Raw genomic sequence first — 24,615 nt, forward strand, 5'->3', positions numbered from 1 at the left:
ATTTCAAGGCAGCGGTGCTTGCGAGAGCCAGGCCGCTGTTCCCCAGTGATTGTCCCCTGTCACATCTCATTCATAATTGAAGTGAGCGAGGATCATTTTTGCCCATTATAGGAGGTGGTTACCGCAGACCTCCAGTGGCACACCAGAGCTCTCAGATTATTGCAACTTAACAACTGTAACCTAGGCCCCTAGGGAGATCTAGGTTAGCCTGTGATGTGCATAGAGGTTCTAGGAGGGAGACGAGTGGAGGGTCGTGCTCAAGTCCCAATCCAGAGAATGAGTGGGAGAAACCTTGCTACCTTCTAACTGGAGACAGTGTCGGAGAAGTTTCTGAACCCACCTGGTCGCAGTAAGCAGTGCTTACTCTTGGGTTTCCATATCCTTATGTGTCTTCTGGATCTCTTTGGAAAGAGACAAAGCATTTCAAGGCAGAGCTGTTGGGATGGGGGGGTGGTCTCCTTTAGTGCATCTTTGATGAAGTGAGCCTGTTTTTAAGTATCTTTTAAATTCACCAAATTTTATTGTCATTTTTTAAAAATCATCTTATTATTCATACAGGCGGTTCCAGAAAAGAAATCACCGAGCACTGGGAATGGCTGGAGCAGAATCTACTGCAGACCCTCTCCATCTTTGAAAACGAGAATGATATCACCACATTTGTGAGAGGAAAAATACAGGTAGTGGGCTGTTTTTTGTTTTGTTTTGTTTTTAAAGCTTTATTTGTGCGTTTATTTGACAGACAGAGATCACAAGTAGGCAGAGAGGCAGGCAGAGAGAGGAGGGGGAAGCAGGCTCCCTGCTGAGCAGAGAGCCCGATGCGGGACTCGATCCCAGGACCCTGAGATCATGACCTGGGCCGAAGGCAGAGGCTTAGCCCACCGAGCCACCCAGGTTCCCCTGTTTGTTTTGTTTTAACTTTTAATTGGAAATAGTTTCAGATTTACAGAAAAGTTGTAAAAATAAGAGCCTTGCATACCTTTTGCATACTCTCCTGGTCCTTACGTTTACCCCATTCATGTTATCTTTGAGTGCTCATTTACTTTTTATTTGAGTGGAATTTCCTACCAAATACTTCCGTGTGTATTTCTAAGAATATTCTGTTAAATAATAACACTGCAGTATAGATTGAACATTAAAGTTCTACTGTAATATTTGGTACATATCCCTGTCGCGTTAATTGATCAGTGTCTACCATTTTTTCCCTTTCAGTCCAGTGCAAAATCCAGTCTGGGAAGCTGTTGAATTTGCTTTCATCTCTTATGTCCTTCAATCTAGAACATTTCCATTGCCTTTCTCTGTCTTTTAGGACATTCATATTTTTAAGTATGTAGTTCTGTTTGTTCGTTTTTTTTAAACGGGACATTTTCCATTTGGGGTTTTGTCACGTTTCCTAGAATCCGATTCTGATGATGCACGCCCAGGTGGAACGCTTACGTCCTTGTCAGAGGAGCATTTCTGGAGGGACGTGGAATCTCCCCTCGTGGAGGATAGAAAGCCAGAAAGGTGTTACCTACCTGAGTTCTCCACTGTAGAGTTACTAATCTTGCCTTTTCCAATAATAAACAATTTGAAATTTTCTGTGAGAAAACACTTTATTTAAGGCTACACAGATATCCCACTCCTTATCAAAATTTCCCCATGAGTTAGTGTCCGTTCATGATTTTTTTTTTTTTTTTGTCTGAACCAATCTTGGCTGTGACATTTTTACAAAACAGTCATTTTCCAACCCCAGCATTCTCTCGCATTTATCATTTGGCACCTGTTATTCTGCTATAAGCAAGAGCTCTCTTGGCATTTATTCATCGATTTATTTTTGTTATGGACTCATGGATTCCTCTGGTTTTCAGTTGTTTACGTTTCCCTCCTAGACTTACTTTGGTACTCGCACCGTCCCAAACCTGCAGCATGCCTTCTTCATCTTCGTGTCCTGTCCTTGTTACTTTTTTGAACACTTGTTGACTTCAGCTATAGCAGGATATCCCAGACTCATTATTTTGTTTTAAAAGATTTTATTTATTTGAGAGAGAATGAAAGCGAGAGAAATCACAGAAGGAGAAGCAGACTCGCTGCTTAGTGGAGCGAGTAGGATTTGTTATGTAGGGTTTGATCCCAGGGCCCTGGGATCATGACCTGAGCTGAAGGCAGACATTCAACCAACGGAGTCACCCAGGCACCCTGTGTCCCAGACTCATCTTGTACTTTCTCTGTCCCAGTCCTGGAATCAGCCCTGTTTCCATTTGCTTTCAGTGTCAGGCCCGTTCTTCTAACATTGTTAATTTATGTTAGTTTAATATTTTTTGCAGGTAGAAAATATTAGCATGCTTCCAAAAGTTTAAATTTCCCAAACTTCCAAAAGTTTAAATTACTCCCTCTTGCATTCTTGCAACCTTGTTCTCCCCAACTCCATGCAGTTAACTAACTTCTTTGTTATCTGGTCTATCTATCCTTCCTGTCTTTCTTTTTGTAAAAAGAGGCAGATGTATGTATTTTTCCTATTTCTCTTTAAATCTTACAAATAATCCTTTCATGTATATATTCTACTCTGCATTTGCTCTTTTCACTCAGTAACTCTTGGGTAACACTTTGTATTGGTTCATAGAGAGTATCCACATGTTGTTTGTTTTTTATTTTTTTAAGAATTTTTAATTTATTTCTTTATTCGACAGACAGATTGCAAGTGGGCAGAAAGGCAGGTGGGGGGGGGCGGGAAGCAGGCTCCCCACTGAGCAGAAAGTGCAATGAGCGGCTTGATCCCAGGACCCCGAGATCATGACCTGAGCCAAAGCAGAGGCTTTAACCCACTGAGCCCCCCAGGCAACCCTGCTGTTTTTTTTTTTTTTTTTAATATTTTAATAGTTTTGTTTTTATTTTGAAATATCAATTTTTGGGGCACCTGGATGGCTCAGTGGGTTAAAGCCTCTGCCTTCAGCTTGGGTCATGATCCTGGGGTCCTAGGATAGAGCCCCGCATCGGGCTCTCTGCTTAGTGGGGAGCCTGCTTCCCTTCCACTCTCTCTGCCTGCCTCTCTGCCTACTTGTGATCTTTGTCTGTCAAATAAATAAATAAAATCTTTAAAAAAAAGAAATATTAATTTTTAGTTTTACAGGAGAACTTGTAAAGATAGGACAGAGAATTTCCGTAGACCCTACCACTTAGCTCTCATTAATATTAGCATCTTCTGTAATCATAGTGTATTTATCGAAACTAAGAAATGAACAGTGATGCAATATTGTTTAACTACAGAGGCACCTGGGTGGCTCAGTCAAACATCTGACTCTTGGTTTCTGCTCAGGTCACGAACTCAAGACTATGAGATCGAGCCCCCCCCCCCTTTTTTTAAAGATTTATTTATTTGACAGACAAAGATCACAAGCAGGCAGAGAGGCAGGCAGAGAGAGAGGAGGAAGCAGGCTCCCCGCTGAATAGAGAGCCCGATGTGGGGCTTGATCCCAGGACCCTGGGACCATGACCTGAGCCGAAGGCAGAGGCTTTAGCCCACTGAGCCACCCAGGTGCCCCCGAGATCAAGCCCCTTATCAGGCTCTGTACTCAGTGTGGAATCTACTGAAGATTCTTTCCCTCTCCCTCAGCTCCTCCCCTTGCTGACCCCCTCATGGTGCATGCGTGCACTCTCTGTCTCTCAAATAAAAAATAGATCTTTAGAAAGAAAATCTTGTTTACTACAGACTTTATTTGGATTTTACCAGTTTTTCCACTTCACGTCTTTTTATCCCGTGATCTAATCCAGGATCCCACATTACACTGAGTGCCTGATTCTTCCGAATAGGTGAATATTATGTGTACATGTACTATAAAGAATTCAGCACTCCTCTACACTTGGATATTTAAGTAGTTTCCAATATTTTGCAATTATAAATAATTTTATATATATATATACACACACACAAACATACAGTATATGCATGAATTATAATTCATACATACATATATGCATGGATATGTGTATGTGTGTATATACATATACATTTGTGTGTGTGTTTGTTTTGTGGGTATCTCTCTTTAAGGTACACTGTTAGCAGTGGGATTAGCAGATCTAGGGGTAAATAAATGTGTCATTTTGCTTAATATTGCCAAATCCTCCCCACCTCCACCCCCCGCCCACACAGGAATTGTACCATTTTACATTCCCACTGACATATATGGGAATGCCTGTTTTCCTACAACTTCATCAAAAAAGTAGATTATCAGGCTTTTGAGTTTTTGCCAATCTGATGGGGGGAAATATTTTAGTGTTATTTTAATTTGCATTTATCTCACTTATGAGTGAAGTTGAATTATCTTTTTAAATCCTTAATGGGCCATTTTTATATCTCTGTAGAACGCCCGCTCATGTCTTTCACCTATTTTTCTATGGGATTTTGGTCTTATTTTTCTTAATTTTTAAGTTCTTTTTATAAAAAGGCCATTAGCCTTTTTTTTTTTTTTTTTAAGATTTTATTTATTTGAGAGAGAGAGAGAATGAGAGGGGGAGAAGGTCAGGGGAAGAAGCAGACTCCCCATGGAGCTGGGAGCCCGATGTGGGACTCCATCCGGGGACTCCAGGATTATGACCTGAGCTGAAGGCAGTCGCTTAACCAACTGAGCCACCCAGGTGCTGCGCCATTAGCCTTTTTTAAAAAAGGATTTTATTTATTTGAGAGAGAGTGAGAGAGAGCATAAGAGGGGAGAAGGTCAGAGGGAGAAGCAGACTCCTCACAGAGCTGGGAGCCTGATCTGGGGACTCTGGGATCATGACCTGAGCTGAAGGCAGTAGCTTAACCAACTGAGCCAGCCAGGCGCCCAGCCACTAGCCTTTTGTTGGTGATATATACCACAGATATTTTGCCTAAGTTTGTCATTTGCCTTTTGACTTTGCTCTTGATAGTTTTTGCCATGGAACATGTAAATGTTTTATTTAGTCAAAATTAGAAATTCTTTCCAGATTTTTAGTCATTGTTAGAAAGCCTTTTTTATATCTGGATTAAGGAAGAACTCTAGGAAGTGATCTGATAGTTCATCTCTCATTAAAATTATACAGGATGGCCAATTTCTACCTGATTTCTTTTCACTAAAACTTTTACATGAACAAGGAATAGTTTTAAAGATTTTATTTATTTATTTGACACAGAGAGATCACAAGTAGGCAGAGAGGCAGGCAGAGAGTGAGAGGCTCCCCGCTAAGCAGAGGGCCGGACATGGGGCTCAATCCCAGGACCCAGAGATCATGACCCGAGCTGAAGGCAGAGGCTTTAACCCACTGAGCCACCCAGGCTCCCCTCAAGTAGTAGTTTTATAATCAGAAAAAAAAAAAAAAAAAGGAATATCATTGCTTTTTAGAGTCTGCTATTTTGGAGGGAGTGAATTGAATTTTAACTGGACCACATAAAATTAGGGAGGGTTGAACAGCACAAAAGCACGTGTAACATATCACCCTCTTCCCTTTCCCCCACCCTTTGCCCCTCAAGATGGATATTTTTCACTGCTTCAGGATGGCTGATTTCAGTTTCTCCTCCATGGTCATGATTAACGAAACAAGACAGGTAGTGAAGAGGGTGAAGAGGGGAGCAGGGAAGATGCTGGAAAGGCTCAGTTTGAAGCTGGGAGGAGGTGGGAGTTTCCAAACAAAAAAGTATTCTCGAATACCCGAGAGTTGTTTTATTGATAAAACCCTTCTGATTTTCTGAATTTCTGGGAAGTAATGGAGACAGAGAGAGTGTGAGCTTCCTCATCTGACCATGTCTCAGGGGGCAGCTGACTGGTGTGGGGATGGTGGTCAGGCCTCTTCCCTGTGCAGGAGGCACTTCTGAGGTCCTCAGTCAGGTGTTGCTAGTCCTCCCTCAGATGGTTCGTCTTTGGATAATAGATACAAATTACTTAGAAGTGATAATAGCCAGGACGAAAACAAAAACAAACACACACAAAAAACAGAAAATAAAACAAAGACCAATTATGTCAAATAGCCGTTCTTCTCACTGTTTTTATTACACCAAAAATGTCACATTTAATTCCCCTGAAACCAATTATGAGGAAGGAATTGCTATTAATGCAATTATGTGTGAAAGAATGTCGTTCATGTGCAAATGAATGCTTTAAGCATTCCCAGTTGTCCAATCATGAAGGGAACCAACAAATGTATTTGTTTTGAGATTTAATTAACTTTTATAAATTCTAAATGTAATAATTAACTGCAGAGGCAACCATAACTCAAACCCATAGATAATATTTTGTGTATTTATTTCTAGATTTTTTGAGTGCATTTTATCGTAATAGTCTTACTGTGCATATAATTTTATATCACGACTTTGTCTCCTTGACTGGTATTGTTACATAATTCTTCGTTGTTATTTTAATAATGTAACATCATCCCACTATTGACTATACCATTCCTCTCTTTCTAGAAGTCTCTTTAGATTCTAGACCAGTTGGGGTAGGCACAAACAGTAATAGCATACGGTGAACACTTGTTCATATAAATTCTTCTGGAGTTTTTGTTTCATTCCTTTGGGGTGGATTACAGGTTATAAAATGTTGATTATTAAGTTTACACCTTTTTAGCAGCCCTTAGTAGAGGTTGTCAGTATATTAGAATCCCTGTGCAATTATATCATTGCTCACTTTTCAGCATTCTGGTTGTTTAAATGGTTTCCCAGATTTAATAGGTAAAAGTTGGGCTCTTAGTGTTTGAATTTTCTGTCTTTGATGATGAGGTTGAACATTTTTTCATGTTCGCTAAGTTAATTTTCCTTTTTGTGAATATCGTGTCACTGTCCTTTGTGTATTTGAATTTGTATTGGGCATCCCAAATATTTGGATGGTAGTGATTTTTCAAAGTTATGTGGAGCTGTTGCCTGGAATCAGGATAACCTGTTTTATGTGATGTAGTACCTGTAGAATGTAGAAGAGGGAGATGTTTCTTCCCTTTGCTCCGTCAGCTGGTCCACTTAGCTACAAAAATTATAAGCAAACTAGGGAGAGGTTCTGCCTTCTGGATCCTCTCTCTTCTTAAAGTTGGAGAAGTTGGGAAGTAAACCTTAGAGGGACTGTTACTTTTACTGTTGAAGTTAGGTGGCAAGGCCCAGCCTATTGATATTATATACTATGCCTTGGAGTGTTCCAGTGTTGTTTCTCAGTTCTACAGCCTCATAAATTCTCTCATATTAGAGACACATTGTTTTTAAAATTAGATGAACATTCTAGAAGTCTGGTATTTAGTAGATCTGGGATAATGTAGTTTGAATGTTTGTCCACTTAAAACATGGCTGTCATTTGGTTTGTTATACATCACTCCCTTCTAATGCTCTTATTCTGACTTCAGGTCAGAGCCCTGCTAAGTGGTCCAGGGGAACAGGTATTATCCCACTTACTCTAAGTTGATTGGTTATTGGTGTTGCCTAGAAACCCAACTGCTACTACTTATTAGTGGTTTCCGACTCAGTCACTTTTATTTATTCACTTATTTCATTAACATATAATTTATATAATATATATATAATATATATGCATTTCGGTCAAATGCTCTACCACTGAGCTATACCCCCATATATATGCATTTCAAATACCTCTCTAAAGGCATTGATAATTTGAAATGTCACGTGGGCTGTAGGTATATTTGCCAACTGGGAAAGGTTTGTACATCCTTCTTCTGAAGTGGCTTCTTCTCCCCACCCAGAGGTCTAGTGCCCTCGTGCCCCCTCACAGTTGTCTGAAGTTCCCTAACACAGCACGCTCCCACAGCCTGCTCACCCCCAGATTAGCCTCGGTTCCAAATGGATCTCCCCTGGTCTCCGTGAAAGCCAGTCCTCCCTGTTCTCTTAATGAAGTAGTAATCTTGAGAAAAGCAGAAACTGACCTTTTGGGTGACTTTATCATGAGGAGCTAGGAAAAGCAGTAGAATTTGCAAAATCTTTTTATCTCCTCATTTGTAGACTAAGACCACGGGCTTCATTCTAAGTGAACCTCTTAAAACGATTAACACCCATAAACAGATAATCAAATCGATATTGTTATTTGAAGATCTTTTAGTACACAAGTGCTTCCCGGTAATGGGCTTAGAACTGGGGGGCTGCCTTTGAAAAATAATTCATCATTTAAAAAAAATTCTAGCATGAGTAATTGTTTTTTTTTTCTTTCCAATATTTATAGCATGCAGAAAAAAAGCAGCCCTAGTCTTGTTAATACTCGTCTTGTGCCTCATTTTCTCCTTGCTCCAGGGCATCATTGCAGAGTATAACAAGATCAATGACGTAAAGGAAGATGATGACACGGAGAAGTTCAAAGAAGCCATTGTGAAATTCCACAGGCTGTTCGGGATGCCCGAGGAAGAGAAACTCGTCAACTATTACTCTTGCAGCTACTGGAAGGGGAAGGTCCCCCGCCAGGGCTGGATGTACCTCAGTATTAACCACCTTTGCTTTTATTCTTTCCTTATGGGAAGGGAAGGTGAGCTGTCTAGAATGTCAGAGGGAAGCTTGGGAAAGTCTGCTGAAGTGTTGCCCCAAACTCATAAACCACATCAAAATGCCCCAAATAGATCTGTAGTGATGACTCAGTCTACACTGTGTTTTAACTATGTAACAAGTGAAGTCAATTATTCTCATTATTTTTAAAAAAAAAAAAAAAAGGTTATTAATTAATAGAGAGTTCCCAGAGCTGTAATAAACATTGTTGACATGGGCTTCAGTCCATAATAAGGATGACTTCAGAATTTGTGGGGTCCAAATTTGTCTCTCACACAAACAGAACAGTAACAGATATGGCACATGCAAATTCCAAGGAGTTCATCGAGATGGAGGGCTGGGTGGTGAGACTGAAGGATCCTTTGGGAATTTTAAGGAGCCAGATGCTGACCAGCTTATTCCCTGTGCCCAGCCAAGCTGGTGATCCGGTGGGTGGACATCACACAGCTGGAGAAGAGCGCCACGCTGCTCCTGCCTGATGTGATCAAAGTGAGCACGAGGTCCAGTGAACATTTCTTCTCCGTCTTTCTCAACATCAATGAGACCTTCAAGTTGATGGAGCAGCTGGCGAACATAGCCATGAGGCAACTCTTAGACAATGAGGGATTTGAACAGGACAGATCCCTGCCCAAACTGAAAAAGAAGTCTCCTAAAAAAGTGTCGGCCCTGAAACGGTAGGTGACAGAGACAAAGTCTTATGTGCTTCAGAAACAAGAGACTCTTACATTCTTCTGTGAAATGTAACCTTTTCTGAACCATTGGCAAGGGGTCTGAACAGTTTTCTGGGTATAGATGCAGAACTGAAAAAAACTGTCTGAAGCACTCAAAGGTCAATGAGTGATGCAGGCACAGCCAGCTCTGACACAAAGTGACGGGAACTCTTCTGGTCCTAGGGATGGGGTGCCTATGGGCGGGGTTCCTATGGGCGGGGTGCTGGGGGGGAGATGGGGCACGGTGGTGGGTAAAGCCCTCACAGGACGCTGCTTGGAGTGGTCTCTCCAGAGGTGGTAGAAGTCACCCATACAGATTCAGTCAGGAATAGCACGATGCAGGAATCCCAGGGGAAAAGCCCAGAGGGGTTTAAGTCCAACAGTGTCTGGAGAGTAGTGAGGCATGTGATGAGGAGAGGCTGCAGAAAAGCCTGGAAGTCTGGATGTGGGAGTGGAGCTAGAGAGAGGGCAAAGGGAAAGTTGAGGCTCTCAAGTGGGAGTGTATGCATGGAATTGTCTGGACCTGAGATGGGGAGTGAGAGAGGGAGAGCACATACGAAGGCTGTGCCGTAGCGTAGATGGAGCTGGAAATCCCTGGCGTTCAGCTGGTATTGGAACCTGACAAGAGATCACTGCACTGAAGATGTCTGCTGCTCTGAGGCCTGTTTTCGTGGAGCGGTTGAGGGTGAAGGGTGTTACTGCAGTGGATTGACTCACAAACGAAAGGCAGGGAACGGGCATTAGGCAGGAGTAGACTGTTCTTTCAAGAGATTCAGTGGTAAAGGAGGAAGGTTTGCTCTTCTTAGGATGCAGAAGATTTGAATATAGGACAGAAGGGGAAGGGGCTTGTGGTGAAGGTAGGTGCAGGGAAGGAGTGGGGCACAGAGCTAAAGCTGTAAGAAAATCAGTCATTTTAGAAGTGACGTCCAATGGGGCGTGCAGAAAGTTGTGTGCGCTCATACCTCTCCCTCTGCAATGGAAAGGAAGTAAGGGCAGGTGAGGATGGAAGCAAATTGGTGGTAAAAGGGAGGGCACTGGAGGCAGGGCCGGGGGAGCCTGGCTTTGTTCTGGGAAGCCAGAGACTCTCTCTCCCAGCGGTTGAGCTGGCATAGAAGCTTGAGAGGTTTGAACAACTGACTTGATAAACAGGGAAAAGGGGAGAAAAACGGAGCTGAGGTTGGAACCTCAGAGTGGACAAGAGGTGGGTTGTTCCTGTGTTTCAGGCAGTTTTGTTGTCTTTTTAGGGCAGACCGTGATAGCCAGGAGATTCATGAGGCTTGTTTGCACTCTCCTTAGGTCTTTCTTAAGAGTGAAGGCCGCCAAAGTGGCTCTGGAGAAGTGTGCATGTAATAATCTCTTTAGAAATTACCACATTCCTTTAGAAGAACAGTGGATTTCCCATCAGGCCTAGTCTTCCACAGATGTCTTCAACATTTACAGATACTGATTGTAAAATGACTGCCCACGGGACCTACATAGATTAAGATAATTCTATTGTGCTTCTGGGTCATAGGTTGGGGTTAGCTCCAGTAGAAAGCCAAGAAGGTGGGATGAGTGACAGGGTAGAGAAGCGGAGAGCTGCGCTGCGAGACCTCCCTGCTGCATCCTGCAGACACCACTGAACCGTTTCTCCCGTGCAAGGTGATGCTGTTCTTGCCTTCCAGCGATCTCGATGCCCGGGCGAAGAGTGAGAGGTACCGTGCGCTCTTCCGGCTGCCCAAAGATGAAAAACTGGACGGCCACACAGATTGCACCCTCTGGACTCCATTCAACAAAATGCACATTTTGGGGCAGATGTTTGTGTCCACGAATTACATCTGCTTCACCAGCAAGGGGGAGAACGTGTGTAGCCTCATCATCCCACTCCGTGAGGTGGGTGTTAGATGAAAGTGGATCTCCTAAGTGTTTGTTTGTAATACTTTTCTGTGTGAACCACAGATGTTTTTACCAGCATTTCACTTTTTTTTTTTTTTTTTAAACCTTAGGTGAATGTTTATAAATTATTTTTTTAGTATATGTGCTGCCGAAGCAAGCACTATAAATTATTTTTTAAAGATTTTATTTATTTATTTGACAGAGAGAGATCACAAGTAGACAGAGAGGCAGGCAGAGAGCCCGATGCGGGACTCAATCCCAGGACCCTGAGATCATGACCTGAGCCGAAGGCAGCGGCTTAACCCACTGAGCCACCCAGGCGCCCTATAAATGTTTTTTTAAAACCTTAGGTGAATGTTTATGATTCTTTGGTGGCCCGGACGCTTCCTTGTGTGTGTTGTCATTGCTGTTAGTGACTTGAAAGAGCTTTTCTTCCTAGAAAAGGCAGCCTGGAGTTTCTTTGGGCTTTTTAAAGATTTTATTTCTTTATTTGAGAGAGAGGGAGAGTGCAAGAGGGAGCATCAGCAGTGGGGAGGGGCAAGGGAAGAGGGAGAAGCAGACTCCCCACTGAGCAGGGAGCCCGATACGGGACTCCATCCCAGGACCCTGGGATCATGCTGAGCCACCCAAGCGCCTCCAGCCTAGAGTTTTAAAATGTTATTCAGGTGTGGTGAGGCCAACACATCAGGAGGTGGCTGCCACTGAAAAGAGCTTGTTATATTCACCATCCTTCTGGGGACCCACTGGGAAAGCACCATGGTTGGTCCATAGGCAGAGGGAGTCGGGAAATAGGGGCATAGGGGGCATGTGATTTCTATGGGAAGAAACAGGTAAGGCAGGGTAAGCAGGTTTAGAATGGGCTCGCTGGAATAATTTCAGCAGACTCTGGGGCATAGGGGCCATCCCTAGCTATCTGAGATCTGCCCTCGCCCCTGGGGTGACTAGAGCAATGGTCATTGATCCTGAGTGTAAGAGCTGGATTAAAGGTGGTGGAGGCAGTGTGGTGGGCTCTGTGTGCTTGGTTTGCATAGGAATGTTGTGCTCCCTGGTGGGAAGGTGGCCCTGCCAGGGTCTACAAGGCCCGGGGTATCAAAGCCTCAAATACAAAATCGAGAAAATGTCGTTACTATACCTGCTCACAGTCAGAGAGCAGCTTGGTCCCAAGGGAACAGTGTAGATTGTGAATCAGAAAGCCAAGTGTTAGCTTTGGTCTGCCAGTTACCAGCAAGAGAACCATGGGGCTGCTGAGCCCGACCCGCATTTTCTGAATCTCTGCAAATTCTGGAATCTGTATTTTAATGAAGTCCCAGGCCCATCCTCATGCATAATGAAGACATTGTACAATCTTACTCTTTCCACATTCTTACTGTTTCTGGGGAGGAGGTGGCTTCTGTCCTATCTCCACGGTGCTAGGTAGTTCTGGGACTTACCCGGAGACCTTGCCTTGAGGTTCGGAGTTGAGAAGGAGCTACAGGTTAGGCTGCTGGGGACTAGAAGTCCTACAGCTTCTAGTCCTGAAGACCACTTTAACTTGCCCTAGTCCTTTTCTAGAAGTGAAGGGTGGTTAGAAACTTTGGTTATGTAATTAAGATTGACCCTTGGTTAAGATTCCTTAAAGGATTCAAGTATCCCTCTGCCTTCTTTTCTGTTTCAGAGAGAACATTTATATAAACAGATTTTTGGGGTTTTTTTTCTTATTGTTGTTGTTAGTTTCTTTTGTTTAAAGAATAATTCACCGTTACCACAGAAAATTTGTGAAAGTACAAATCAAAGGCAAATAAAATACATCCCTAGTCCCACCAGTCAGCCCGTTTTTCAGCTGTACAGCTTTCCCAGGCTTTTTCTATACTTGACTGTGTATTCATTTATATTGTTTAGCTATAAAATATAGTGAATTTTTTTTTTGCTTATTTCCCCCAATACCAAGTGTATATTAAACTTTCCCCTATATCATTCAGTGTTCTTTGATAGTACCGTTTTTTGTTTTTGTTTTTTGTTTTGTTTTGTTTTTAAAGATTTTATTTATTTATTTGACAGAGAGAAATCACAAGTAGTCGGAGAGGCAGGCAGAGAGAGAGAGGGAAGCAGGCTCCCTGCTGAGCAGAGAGCCCGATGCGGGACTCGATCCCAGGACCCTGAGATCATGACCTGAGCTGAAGGCAACGGCTTAACCCACTGAGCCACCCAGGCGCCCCGATAGTACCGTTTTTAATGACTGCCTCTTATTCCATTAACTGGATCTATAAAATTTATTTTAGTTACCTGTGGTTGGACCTGTGCATTGTTTTTAGTTTTCTTCCAATTATATGTATGATTTTTGCTTCAAGTATGAATTATAAGTTCCTAGAAGCTGAATGGGTGTGTCCAAAAGAATGCAAACTGTTAGGCAATTGACAAATCTGGTTCCACTTCTAAGATGAGCTAACTAGTGTTGTGACATTGTTTGAGGAGATACATGGTGGGGGTGAGTTCTGAGGGGGATAATTCGGCAAGTACCTACATTTGGCTCTGGAATGGATTTCATAACTTTTGCCAGCAAATGGACCTTCTTTGCCATAGACTGTTACCAAACTTAATTTTTTTCATTTCTAGTTTTCTTCCATCACGTACGACCCCAAAGCAAGTTACCCGCAACAGCTAGGGCTACCCATTCCAGGATGAAGGCTCTGCACTGGTGGATGGAGCACGTCATCACTGTTGATTGGAAGGGAGATAAGGAGTGGGGAGGGGTTGGGATGTCTGCTGTCCGCTCTCCTGTTCACTGCTCTTCACCTTTCAGTGCCGGATCCAGTATGATAGTGAGAGTTCAGGGCAGCTGGAAGAATGGGGGTTGATACTCTCAGCCCGTTTCTGGCTTGCTTGTTTTCCCTAACAGCTGGTAGAGCAGAGATCACTTGGTTATATTTCAGGGTAAATCAGAGGAGGAACAATAGTGGAAGTAGTAGCATCAAGAAATAAAGTGTGTTATGGTTGGTGGATGCAACTTTAAAGAAGGCAGCAGTGCGCTCCCTTTAGCCTGATGGATCTCTGAGACAGATGAGGACAGATTCCCTAATCCCAACTAGTGGAGGAAGCAAAGGACTCAGTGTACCTTTTACAACCTTTATGTTACCTTAATGACAGAAAAGTGACGGGGTGGCCTCCTTCCTCTCACCCCTCCCCCTTCCCACCCCCCCCACCCCCTGACACAGGGTCTGTCTGAGCAGAGAGGCATCTCTCTGTGAACTGGGTACCTTTTAGACCCAAGTTAAGTTGATGGATGAGCAGCAGCCTCCATGGGAACATCCTACTTGAAATGGCTACTTTAGGGTGATATAAACTAGGAATTGTTGTTTCATTTAATTTTTTACAACCTAAACTAAAATACTGACTGGAGATTATTATTATTATTTTTTTTTTTTTTAGATTTTATTTATTTATTTGACAGACAGAAATCACAAGTAGACGGAGAGGCAGGCAGAGAGAGAGAGAGGGAAGCAGGCTCCCTGCTGAGCAGAGAGCCCGATGCGGGACTCGATCCCAGGACCCTGAGATCATGACCTGAGCCGAAGGCAGCGGCTTAACCCACTGAGCCACCCAGGCGCCCATGACTGGAGATTATTAATGTATATTCCGCAGATAGACTTAAGGTAGATCAAATAGACACAGAATCACGTTATTACAGATTTTGAAGAAATTGCTGAGGCAGCAAAGCAGGGAGATAAAGTGAACCGATCAGGTTCTTCTTTAGATAGAGATTCCAGATGAAATCTCTTTTTCTAAAAATCATAAATTACCTTGCAGATATTACATATGAAACATAAAGCTTTGCCTAAATTCCAGTCTATTTTTATAACCCGAGTTGATAATGAAATGTGCCTCATTAAACTAGAATATTCAAATGTGGCTGTGCTGGTGTCACTGAGCTTATGGGATTGGATTCTACCAGAAATAATCTGTCAGCAAAAAATATTTTGTAGTGCATATGAGCATTCATGTTTTATGTAGGAGCTTTCAGGTGGTTGTGTATTTGTGATCTAGCTAAAGGACTTTCACTTTGACCTCATCAAGATCCACGTGGCTCTCTGGGTTTTGGGTGTGAAACTTGAACCTTTAGTTCCCTTGGCATTTGTCATTTGGTCTGAGACATCTGGTGACCAAAAGAATTTTTTAAAAAATGTTGTGAAAAAAGGAGTTTTCATAGGTCTTTCAAAAAATAGGTATTGTTTAGCATGTTTTAAGTGCCATGGGAAAATTCATGATAAATTTTTTTTGCCATTTCTCCAGCTTTTGCATTAGGAAAAAAACCCACTTTTATGTACAACTCCAAGTACCTCAATACATTCCTTTAAGAGTATATAAATATAGGGGCACCTGGGTGACTCAGTTGAGTAAACATCCAAGTCTTGGTTTTAGCTCAAGTCATGGTCTTGGGGTCCTGGGATCAAGCCCCATGTCAGGCTCTGTGCTTAGCGCAGAGCCTCCCTCAGACTGTCTCTCCCTCCCACTCACTCTCTCTCTTTCAAATAAATAAAATCCTTTTAAAAGAATGTGTGTGTGTGTGTGTGTGTGTGTGTGTGTGTGTGTGTGTGTGTATGGCTATATGTATTGATAAAATCCGAGAGTAGACATCAGATCCTACAGTTTTCCCTCTGTGGTTCCCAATTGTCCCCATTTTACACTTGGGGCCACTTTTCGGGCAACTCCCAACAGGTTTCTTGCCTTGAAGGGGAAAAGGATTTTAAAATTCTTCTTTGGAGAAAATGTATTTCACATGAAAATGTTCATGAAGTAGAGTTGAACCTGTCTAGACTGCTTACAGGTGGAAATGAAGAGGGGAAGAGAAACTGAACTTCAAGGATATAGTCAGAGCTGCCGCAAGTAAACCATTTATCTAGGGCTGGCCTTGAGGATTTTTTTCCCCCCCTATTGTTAAAGAAAAATATTTTCATGCATTTACCCTGGTTTCTAGTTGATGAAAATCCTATTCTAAAGCCCCAACTGCATGTCTTCAGTTCAGAGCTAGAACAAACGTGCTTCTTTCTTGCTCATTTCCTCATGTGGCCGATTTACTTCACCACACGCATGCGCACACGGTCCGCCAGTGCCGGTGGAGGTGGGATTAAGCTGTTTACCTCCTGTCTGCTCTGAGCGGAGCCTTTAAAACGTTCAGGTGGTAAGAGGGGAGGTGGCAAATCCCTGAAGTTCGAAGGAGATGTTTGAAAGATGGGGGCGGTTTTGAAAACCATCCCAACATGAAGCTTGGTAAAAAGGCACGAATATCACGGGTCGTTTCTCTTAGACACGATAGGGCAGCGAGGAGTCCTCTCCCTTAGGACTCGTGCAATTTTGATGAAAATCAGGGAGTTTCTTCACAAGAAGTTTTCTAAACCTTAGCCCTGTTGACATCGTAGGCCAGACTCTGTTGGGGATCAGCTGTTCTGCACTACACGCTGGCCAGCAACATCCCTGGCCTCCACCTACTGGATGCTGCTGGTCCCCTCCGCTTCTGACAACCAGAAACGCCTCTAGATGTTGCCAGATGTCTCTGGGGGAACAAAATCCCTCCCGAGGTAAAATTGTTGATTTAGAACGACCAGCACGATAAATTCCAGCTTCTGATATGAACTCCCATTTGATTAGTTAGGAGCGATTCTATTTTACTGGAGCAGAGGCAGAGTCTCATCTTTGCCTCAGTAAGATTGGGTGGTTCCTACAGAACGTAGAAGTGTTGCGTTCCTTGTTTGGTGCTGCTCAGAGGCTGCTGTGATCCCTGTAAAACAGTGCTCTTTGTTTCATGTTTCTTTCAGGTGACGATTGTGGAAAAGGCAGACAGCTCCAGCGTACTCCCCAGTCCTTTATCCATCAGCACCAGGAACAGGATGACCTTCCTGTTTGCCAACTTGAAAGATAGAGACTTTCTAGTGCAGAGGATCTCGGATTTCCTGCAACAGACGACCTCCAAGATATACTCGGACAAGGAGTTTGCAGGCAGCTACAACAGCTCAGATGACGAGGTCTGTGGGATCTGCCTGAGGGTGTTTGCATTCATCCTAGTGTTTTGCCTGAGAGTGGGCCCTCCTTGTCCATTCTGTTGGATCCTCAAGCTGTGCTAAGATAAGGCACTTAACCTGATGCCCAGAGCAGTGTCTCAGCTCCTTTAACTCTCCTGGAGTTTGCCTTTGGGATTGCAGAGCTGGACAGAGCCCTGTAGATCATCTGGTCTATCTGTATTTCATAGTTGAAGAAATTACTAAGTAATTGGTCCTGTTTACGCAACAGTGTTCACATAGTGACATTGTTGGGAGTGTATAGAGGTCACTGTAGTCTCGAATCTGAGATGCAACATCATGATGATGACTTTATTATGACTTTATTGTGTCCCTTTCGAATTAGGCCCTGGGCAACATCCAAGGAAGTCAGAGTCCAGGAAGATAGGTGTCCAACACAAATGACAGAGCAATTACTGGCAGCTGAAATGTACTTTAAAGATGGTGACCTCACAGGGAGCAGGCCCGCTCCAGTCCACCTGGTCCAAGCTCATGGGGGCATCAGAAACTAGAGCGGGCACGAGGAGGTGGCCCCATAAGCAGCTGATTCAGCTGTGTCATGTTTCCCTGCATGCTAATCAGAAACTAACGGCCAATGAGTTTGCTGCAAAAATGCATCTAAAATAAGAGGAGACCTGTTTCAAGCATTGCGATTTCATGGCCTAGGACCCGCACACCTGTCTCATTTCCACCAAAGCACTGGCTTTCTGCCTCCTCCTGTGTTTTCACGTAGCAAGAGACCTGTTGGGCACCATAATGCAGCTACTGGGTCTGTGCAGAGAACACTGAAAAAGTGGGTTGTGTGGCCTGTGCTGTTTCAGCGTCTGTTCCTCTGTGTATCAGCAGGTGTGTTCTCGGCCTAGCAGCCTGGTCTCCTCCAGTCCCCAGAGGAGCACGAGCTCTGATGCCGACGGGGAGCGCCAGTTTAACCTGAACGGCAACAGCGTCCCCACGGCCACACAGACCCTGATGACCATGTACCGGCGGCGGTCCCCAGAGGAGTTCAACCCGAAATTGGTGGGTGTCTCCTGCTCTGGCCTGAAACTTTATTAGAACAATCACAGTGACTTATTTTTTAAAGATTTCACTTATTGGATAGAGAGAGACAGTGAGAGGGGGAACACAGCAGGGGAAGTGGGAGAGGGAGAAGGAGGCTCCCCAAGCAGCAGGGAGCCCAATTCGGGGCTTGATCCCAGGACCCCAGGATCATGACCAGAGCTGAAGTCAGACACTTAACGGCTGAGCCACCCAGGTGCCCCTAGAACAATAACATTTAAAAAGGTTTTTTAATCAAAGTTAACTCATACCTATCTGTGTAAATATTTTCCTACAAGCAAAATAGATTTTTATCTAAATCTCTCATTGGATTTTAGAATGGCTTCACAGAAGGAGATGAGTTATACAGAGTACAGGTGACATTTTGTCGTTTTTGTTCTTATCAAATATTTTATTTATTTATTTGAGAGAGACCATGAGCTGGGGGAGGGGCAGGTAGAGAGGGAGAAGCAGACTCCCTGCTGAGCAGAGAGCCTGATGGCAGGGCTCCATGTGGGCTTTTGTCTTGTTTTTAACTATTGTTTAAATCAGCCAACAAGTAAGTACATAATTTCTCAGCGCACATTTCAAAAACACCAAGTCATTTTCACCACATAAAGCCATAAATATGCGTTCTGCTGACCCATTTCAGGTAAATGGAATTCTGATTCAGGGCCAGAAAGCTTCAAAGCAGAACCCCAGCCTTCAAATTAGGTTCAGGTGTCAGATGAAGGAAGGACTGCGGAAAATCTGAGTTCTTTGCTCCCCAGAGTTCTGGCCAGAACATAACGAGTCTATTCAGTAGGGGAGATATTCTGCCTTTCTGCCCAGCTTCCCCTTTCCATCCTCAAAGTACTTGGGGACATAGTCATGTTTCATTTATTCCTTCCAGGCCAAAGAGTTTTTGAAGGAGCAAGCTTGGAAAATTCACTTTGCTGAATACGGGCAAGGGATCTGCATGTACCGCACAGAAAAAACGCGGGAGCTGGTGTTGAAGGGTATACCGGAGAGCATGCGGGGAGAGCTCTGGCTGCTGCTGTCAGGTACAGCCGGGCTTGGGCTGGGGGCCCTGACCCTGGGGTGGGCGCTCCCCTTCTGCCTCCCATCATGCATCTGGGCTCTTTCGAAAATGCAGTGCTGTCCTTCAGCACTAAATAGCCTTTCCTGCCCCAAGAGTTACAGTCCCAAGGGTCTGTTCCATCATGAACGTCCAGGGAATTTTTTTGTTTTGTCACCAATCTTTATAAGTCAATTGCTTTACTGACTAGAGGCCTGAAAGGTAATCATTTTAGATACATGAATATTTTTTTTTAAGATTTTATTTATTTATTTGACAGAGAGAAATCACAAGTAGATGGAGAGGCAGGCAGAGAGAGAGAGAGAGAGGGAAGCAGGCTCCCTGCCGAGCAGAGAGCCCGACGCAGGACTCGATCCCAGGACCCTGAGATCATGACCTGAGCCGAAGGAAGCGGCTTAACCCACTGAGCCACCCAGGCACCCAGATACATGAATATTTTTATTTGAACCTAAGATGGTCCTACACAAGTGCTGTTATCAAAACCTTTTATTTTAAACATGACATCAAAATTGAAAGAATAGTTGCCACACTTACAGAAAAGCCTTTTAAAAAAACCAACCAAACTCATAGCTCTTTCTAAAAACAGCTATTAATGGTAATTGCCTGTGATGAGATGTATTAACGTCTCAGCAGTTGGGGGATAGAATCCTAAAAAATAATTGGCTTTATCTGATTCATATAAAACTAGCTTGTTCTAGCCTCATTTACCTGGCTTATTTTCCTTAAGTAGATGAGCCTTAGATCCTCATCTAGAAATCCAAATTTGAGTCAAATGATATCTGATTACAAATCCAACCCAAGTCTGTCCTGTCTTCCATCTTCCTTGTGTTTGGTGAGCTAGTCCCCTTGACAGACTCATTCAGATCACTGATACAGTAAACAAAAAATTCTCTTTTCATCCTGATTCAAATTAGAAGTTACTTGTAGCCCCATTTTGGATGAAAATGAAACTCAAAGTGAAAGCCAAGAAATAGTACATAATAGTACACAGCACTGTTGCAGAGACACATAGAGAGTTGGACTGTATATTTTCTTTAACGGTGATGGATGATATGAGGCCAGGGGTGGGGCGGCCTACATCTCGTATTTCCACCCAGCTCACTGGGGGCAGGATACGTGTGGTATACCAGGACCAGGCTCAGTGTACCCAGTGAAGTAAAGTGTCAGCCAGACGACATGATATCTTTGCACATCTCCCTTGAGGACAAAGCAAAAGCCAGTGTTAAGTTGCTGTCAACCAGAATGCCTTTTCCAGGCTAAGTGTGAGTGGTAAGATTGTCTCTTCTGGGTGGCTGTCATTGACACGGTCCAGGCCAGCCCAGAGGTTCTAGTTTCTAATCTGTGAAATACAGATCAGTTTATCTTGTCATTTTGTGTGTGTGTGTGTGTGTGTGTAATATGCATATGTGTGTGTGTTTTATATGTGTATTTGTGTCTGTCTATATATTTATAATTACATAAGTTCTATTTATTTAGATTTAGATATTTTTGTACAGTGTTTTCTGTCTTTAAGAATCTTAAAATGCAAATATCTCAAACCAGTGATTCTCAGCCCATTTCTCCACCTGAGGAACTGCCAGCCATAACATGCTCACTGTGAGGAATGCCCACACCACCCACTGCAGCTCTAAAACCCTTGCATAAATCGTAACACCTCCTCTACTCCTCAGTATGGCTGTTTGAACTCTTCAAACCTCACGCTTTTGCGTTCGGTTTTCAAACTTGTTTGGAGAGGCAGAACTTTCTTTTTCAAGGGAAATCTTAAGGAGAACCCTAGTAAAATACCAGCAAAACTGCTCTGGCTGAGACGAGGACGCTTTGGTTTACTCGCGTTCCTTCCTCCTCTTCCCGAAAGTAGCCCCCGGATCATCCGTGGAAGTTCTGTGGAACACAGATGTTTAGCTTGTGGACCTCTAGTTTGGCTTATGGTGGAGCTGAAGGAGGGCAGCAGGCTGCAAGTAAATTTACCAAACTGGCCGCAGTTGCAACAGCCCACCGTATCTGCGGGCTGTCGTTGTCTCGCAGGTGTCCTTTGCGCGGTGAGGAACACGAAGAGGTTCACTTGGTCAGCTGTGTTTGTGACCGAGGGCAAGGCCCGCCCCTTTGGATGTTGTATCTGTTGGGTATTTCCTAGGTGCCATCAATGAGAAGGCCACGCATCCCGGGTACTACGAAGACCTAGTGGAGAAGTCCATGGGGAAGTATAATCTTGCCACAGAGGAGATTGAGAGGGATTTACACCGCTCCCTTCCAGAACACCCAGCTTTCCAGAATGAAATGGGCATTGCTGCTCTAAGGAGAGTCTTAACAGCTTATGCTTTTCGAAATCCTAACATAGGATATTGCCAGGTAAATGACACAGGTGGTTTAGATTTCTTTCTTTGTGTATGTGTGTGTGTTTTTGTTAGCCAGCAAGTCAATAAGTGGAATGGTTAACAGAACCATCTCTGCACCTAAGTTTCTTGACCTTGGCACTAGAGACCTTGTGGTCTGGGTAATTCTTTGTTCGGGGTTGTCCCATGCTTTGGAAGATGTTTAATAACATTCCTGTTTAGTAACACATTTAATAATCTCTTTCCACAAACTCCCTAATTGGGACAGCCAATCTGCCTTTAAACATTGCCAGATAGCCCCTGGGGAACAAAATCTCCCTGGGTTGAGACCCCAGCACTGAGCGGAAGAGCTGGGAGACAAGACCGCCCTTTCCGGATCCACCACCTCATTTCTGGGTGACCTTCAAAGTGCTTCTGATTACTCTCTGAGCTGCTTCTCTTCCCTCCCTGAGGTAAAAGAGAGTGTACCTGAGCACCTGGCCTGTAATTCTTGATTCTGAGTTCCACAGTGCACCTGCCCTGCCTCCTAAGCAAGAACATACTAGAGAATATAACTTTTATATGCTATGATTATACTTTAATACCCATTAAAATAAATGCTTCATCGGTGTTCAAAAAATGCCCCAAAGCAGCTAAAATTATCTCTTGTACTAATACATCCACCACAATTAGGGAAGCTCCAAGATCGTGTGCCTCTAGACTTAAAGACCACATATTCAGAGAGGCCTTCTTGGACCATCCAGCTAAAAGCTAAAGCAGGCCTGTGCTCACCTCAGCAGCACAGGTACCAAAATTGCAACGATACAGAGATTAGCATGACCCCTGTGCAAGGATGACATGCGAATATGGGAAGCATTCCATATTTTAGTGGGAAATACAGTCCTTCAGTAATGGAGTCCGTAAGTGATGGGAATAGAAGACACAGCGTAAGGAATATAGTCATTGATACTGTGATAGCCATGTATCAGTGTAGCTGTCAGGACGCTTGTGATGAATGTAGCCTAATGTAGAGACTTGAATCAACTGTACTCAAAAAAAATGTGAAATCACAGCTAGCGATTTGTCAACTGTGACAAACTGTGTTGACAAATACCTCAGATGTCTTCCAAATCCAGAAAGATGGATATATATTATGATATATATTATATATGGTATAATTATATAAATATATTGTAGTATATTTATAATATATTATAAAAATATATTTTTTACTAAATGATTGTTGAACACAAACATAGAAGGAAAGCTAGATAGCCAGATAGATAAATGCTAAAGTATGCTTAATTCCTCTGCATGCACACACACACACACACACACACACACACACAGAGTACAGGTCTTTCTATACCACTTTATTTAATCTCTTTGATAGCACTTAATTTAAATACACCCCCAAACTGATTAACCTTTACATCTTTATTCTGTCTCTCTGACATCAGCATTTAAGTCCTGTGACACTTTTCACCACTGTATTACCCCTGTTCCTATCCCCCAGTACTTCATCCAGAGCCTGTTATAAACTTACCTTGACTGAATGACTAAGGAGCTAACCGTGACCGTGATTGTGTACTAGAATCAGCAGGTTAATTCTCTAGCAGAATTTTATTAATGATTTCACTTGGGAAAATATTATGACTTACAAGAAAGAAAAAGCCCATTAGACCAAAAATCCTTTTTTTTTTTTTTTTTTTGGTATTTATACTGTAGAAGTTCCACAAACAATTACTGGTTTGTAAAAGATCAAAATGAAGTCCAGGAGGTAGTTGGCCTCTGCAATTATAGAAATCATATTTATCTTGTGATCTTTCTCTTTTTAATTAAGAGGACTATTAAAGTAGTTGAGCCCTGAGTGGTTATGAGCTAGGTGATCATATCTTTTAATAAAGTGGGTTACTTTATAATTTAAATCACTGTTACTTATCTCTGCCATCTTTATCCAGATGAAAATAGTGGGTGAAGACTCCAAATTTGAAAGGTTTTATTGTTCTCAGAGGAGAGCCTCCAGGCCATGTGTACTGGGTTATAGGAACCATTATGGAAGATTAAAAAGGAAATGTTTATCTTGTGAATGAAGGGTTATAAACACTGAGACTGTAGCAGGTTAAAAGCTTGGTCAGATAGCCTTCAGGCAAAGGTTTTGAATGAGGGCTTGCCTGTGTGTAGGGGCTCAGTCTTTGGTTCAAAGTATTGATGTTCATCAAGACTCAAGAATTGCAGGCTTAAGGACTAATGGTTGGTACATTTTTAAGGGGCTCTAAATTATAAAAACCAAACAAATTTAGATGAATTTGCCTGTGGAGCTTGCAGATCCTTTAGGTGTTAATTACCTGGCCTTCTGCTGAAAAAGTTTGCTGGCCCTGTGAGACTAACTCAGTAATTTTTTAGGTTCACAAAATTTCTTATGTTAACCTGTGTTTGATGTATTTAAAATCTATTTGATGACACCCTTTTTCATGCCTTCAGGCCATGAATATTGTCACATCCGTGCTGCTGCTTTATGCCAAAGAGGAGGAAGCTTTCTGGCTGCTGGTGGCTCTGTGTGAGCGCATGCTTCCTGATTACTACAACACCAGAGTTGTCGGTAAGTGGGGAGGTGGTTAACATGTTAACCCACGTCTCATTGCGAAGATGTTTCCAGAGCCAGGATACGGGCTAGAACACTGTTTCCAGTCACCCTTAGCCAAAAGAGTTTCAGACTACTCCAGTTTTCCAAAATGGGAATGAGAGGGCTTGAATTCATATGGATTGTACATAAAGGAGCCCCATGGAGCTTAAGAGAATATACACATTATCACCATTGGAGAAATTATTGTAGAAAACACTCAGTGTAGGTGTCACTGGCATTGGGAACTGTACCAAACTCTTCAGATTTGACAAAAAATGTTTTCATGAAGTGGATGGAATCTGTGGACAGCAGAAGCATGCAAAATAAATAAATAAATAAATAAATGAAAGCATATAAAAATGTACCCCAAACTAAGTTCCTGCAGTATTTTTCAGAACTGATTTCATTGCAAGGCAAACCATGACTGTAAGCATTTAAACAAAGTATCACTCTTACTCCTTATAATCCTCTTGAGTGTTAGACATTCCATTTTAG

The 24,615-nt window shown here is 42.9% G+C and overlaps 1 protein-coding gene across 1 annotated transcript in view; it reads left to right on the forward strand.

Annotated features, from left to right (window-relative positions):
- The window catches only part of TBC1D9 (TBC1 domain family member 9), a 120,747-nt gene that overhangs the window by 65,348 nt on the left and 30,784 nt on the right, over nucleotides 1–24,615 (forward strand). The window contains exons 3-11 of the mRNA XM_082728468.1: nucleotides 559–677; nucleotides 8,210–8,438; nucleotides 8,868–9,129; nucleotides 10,830–11,037; nucleotides 16,830–17,036; nucleotides 17,916–18,086; nucleotides 18,997–19,147; nucleotides 21,317–21,531; nucleotides 23,979–24,096. Coding sequence (XP_082584594.1) covers nucleotides 559–677; nucleotides 8,210–8,438; nucleotides 8,868–9,129; nucleotides 10,830–11,037; nucleotides 16,830–17,036; nucleotides 17,916–18,086; nucleotides 18,997–19,147; nucleotides 21,317–21,531; nucleotides 23,979–24,096 — 1,680 coding nt within the window. The remainder of the gene's footprint in view (nucleotides 1–558; nucleotides 678–8,209; nucleotides 8,439–8,867; nucleotides 9,130–10,829; nucleotides 11,038–16,829; nucleotides 17,037–17,915; nucleotides 18,087–18,996; nucleotides 19,148–21,316; nucleotides 21,532–23,978; nucleotides 24,097–24,615) is intronic.

This window comes from Mustela nivalis, assembly GCF_964662115.1.
Source record: "Mustela nivalis genome assembly, chromosome: 4".
Classification (NCBI taxonomy): domain Eukaryota; kingdom Metazoa; phylum Chordata; class Mammalia; order Carnivora; family Mustelidae; genus Mustela; species Mustela nivalis.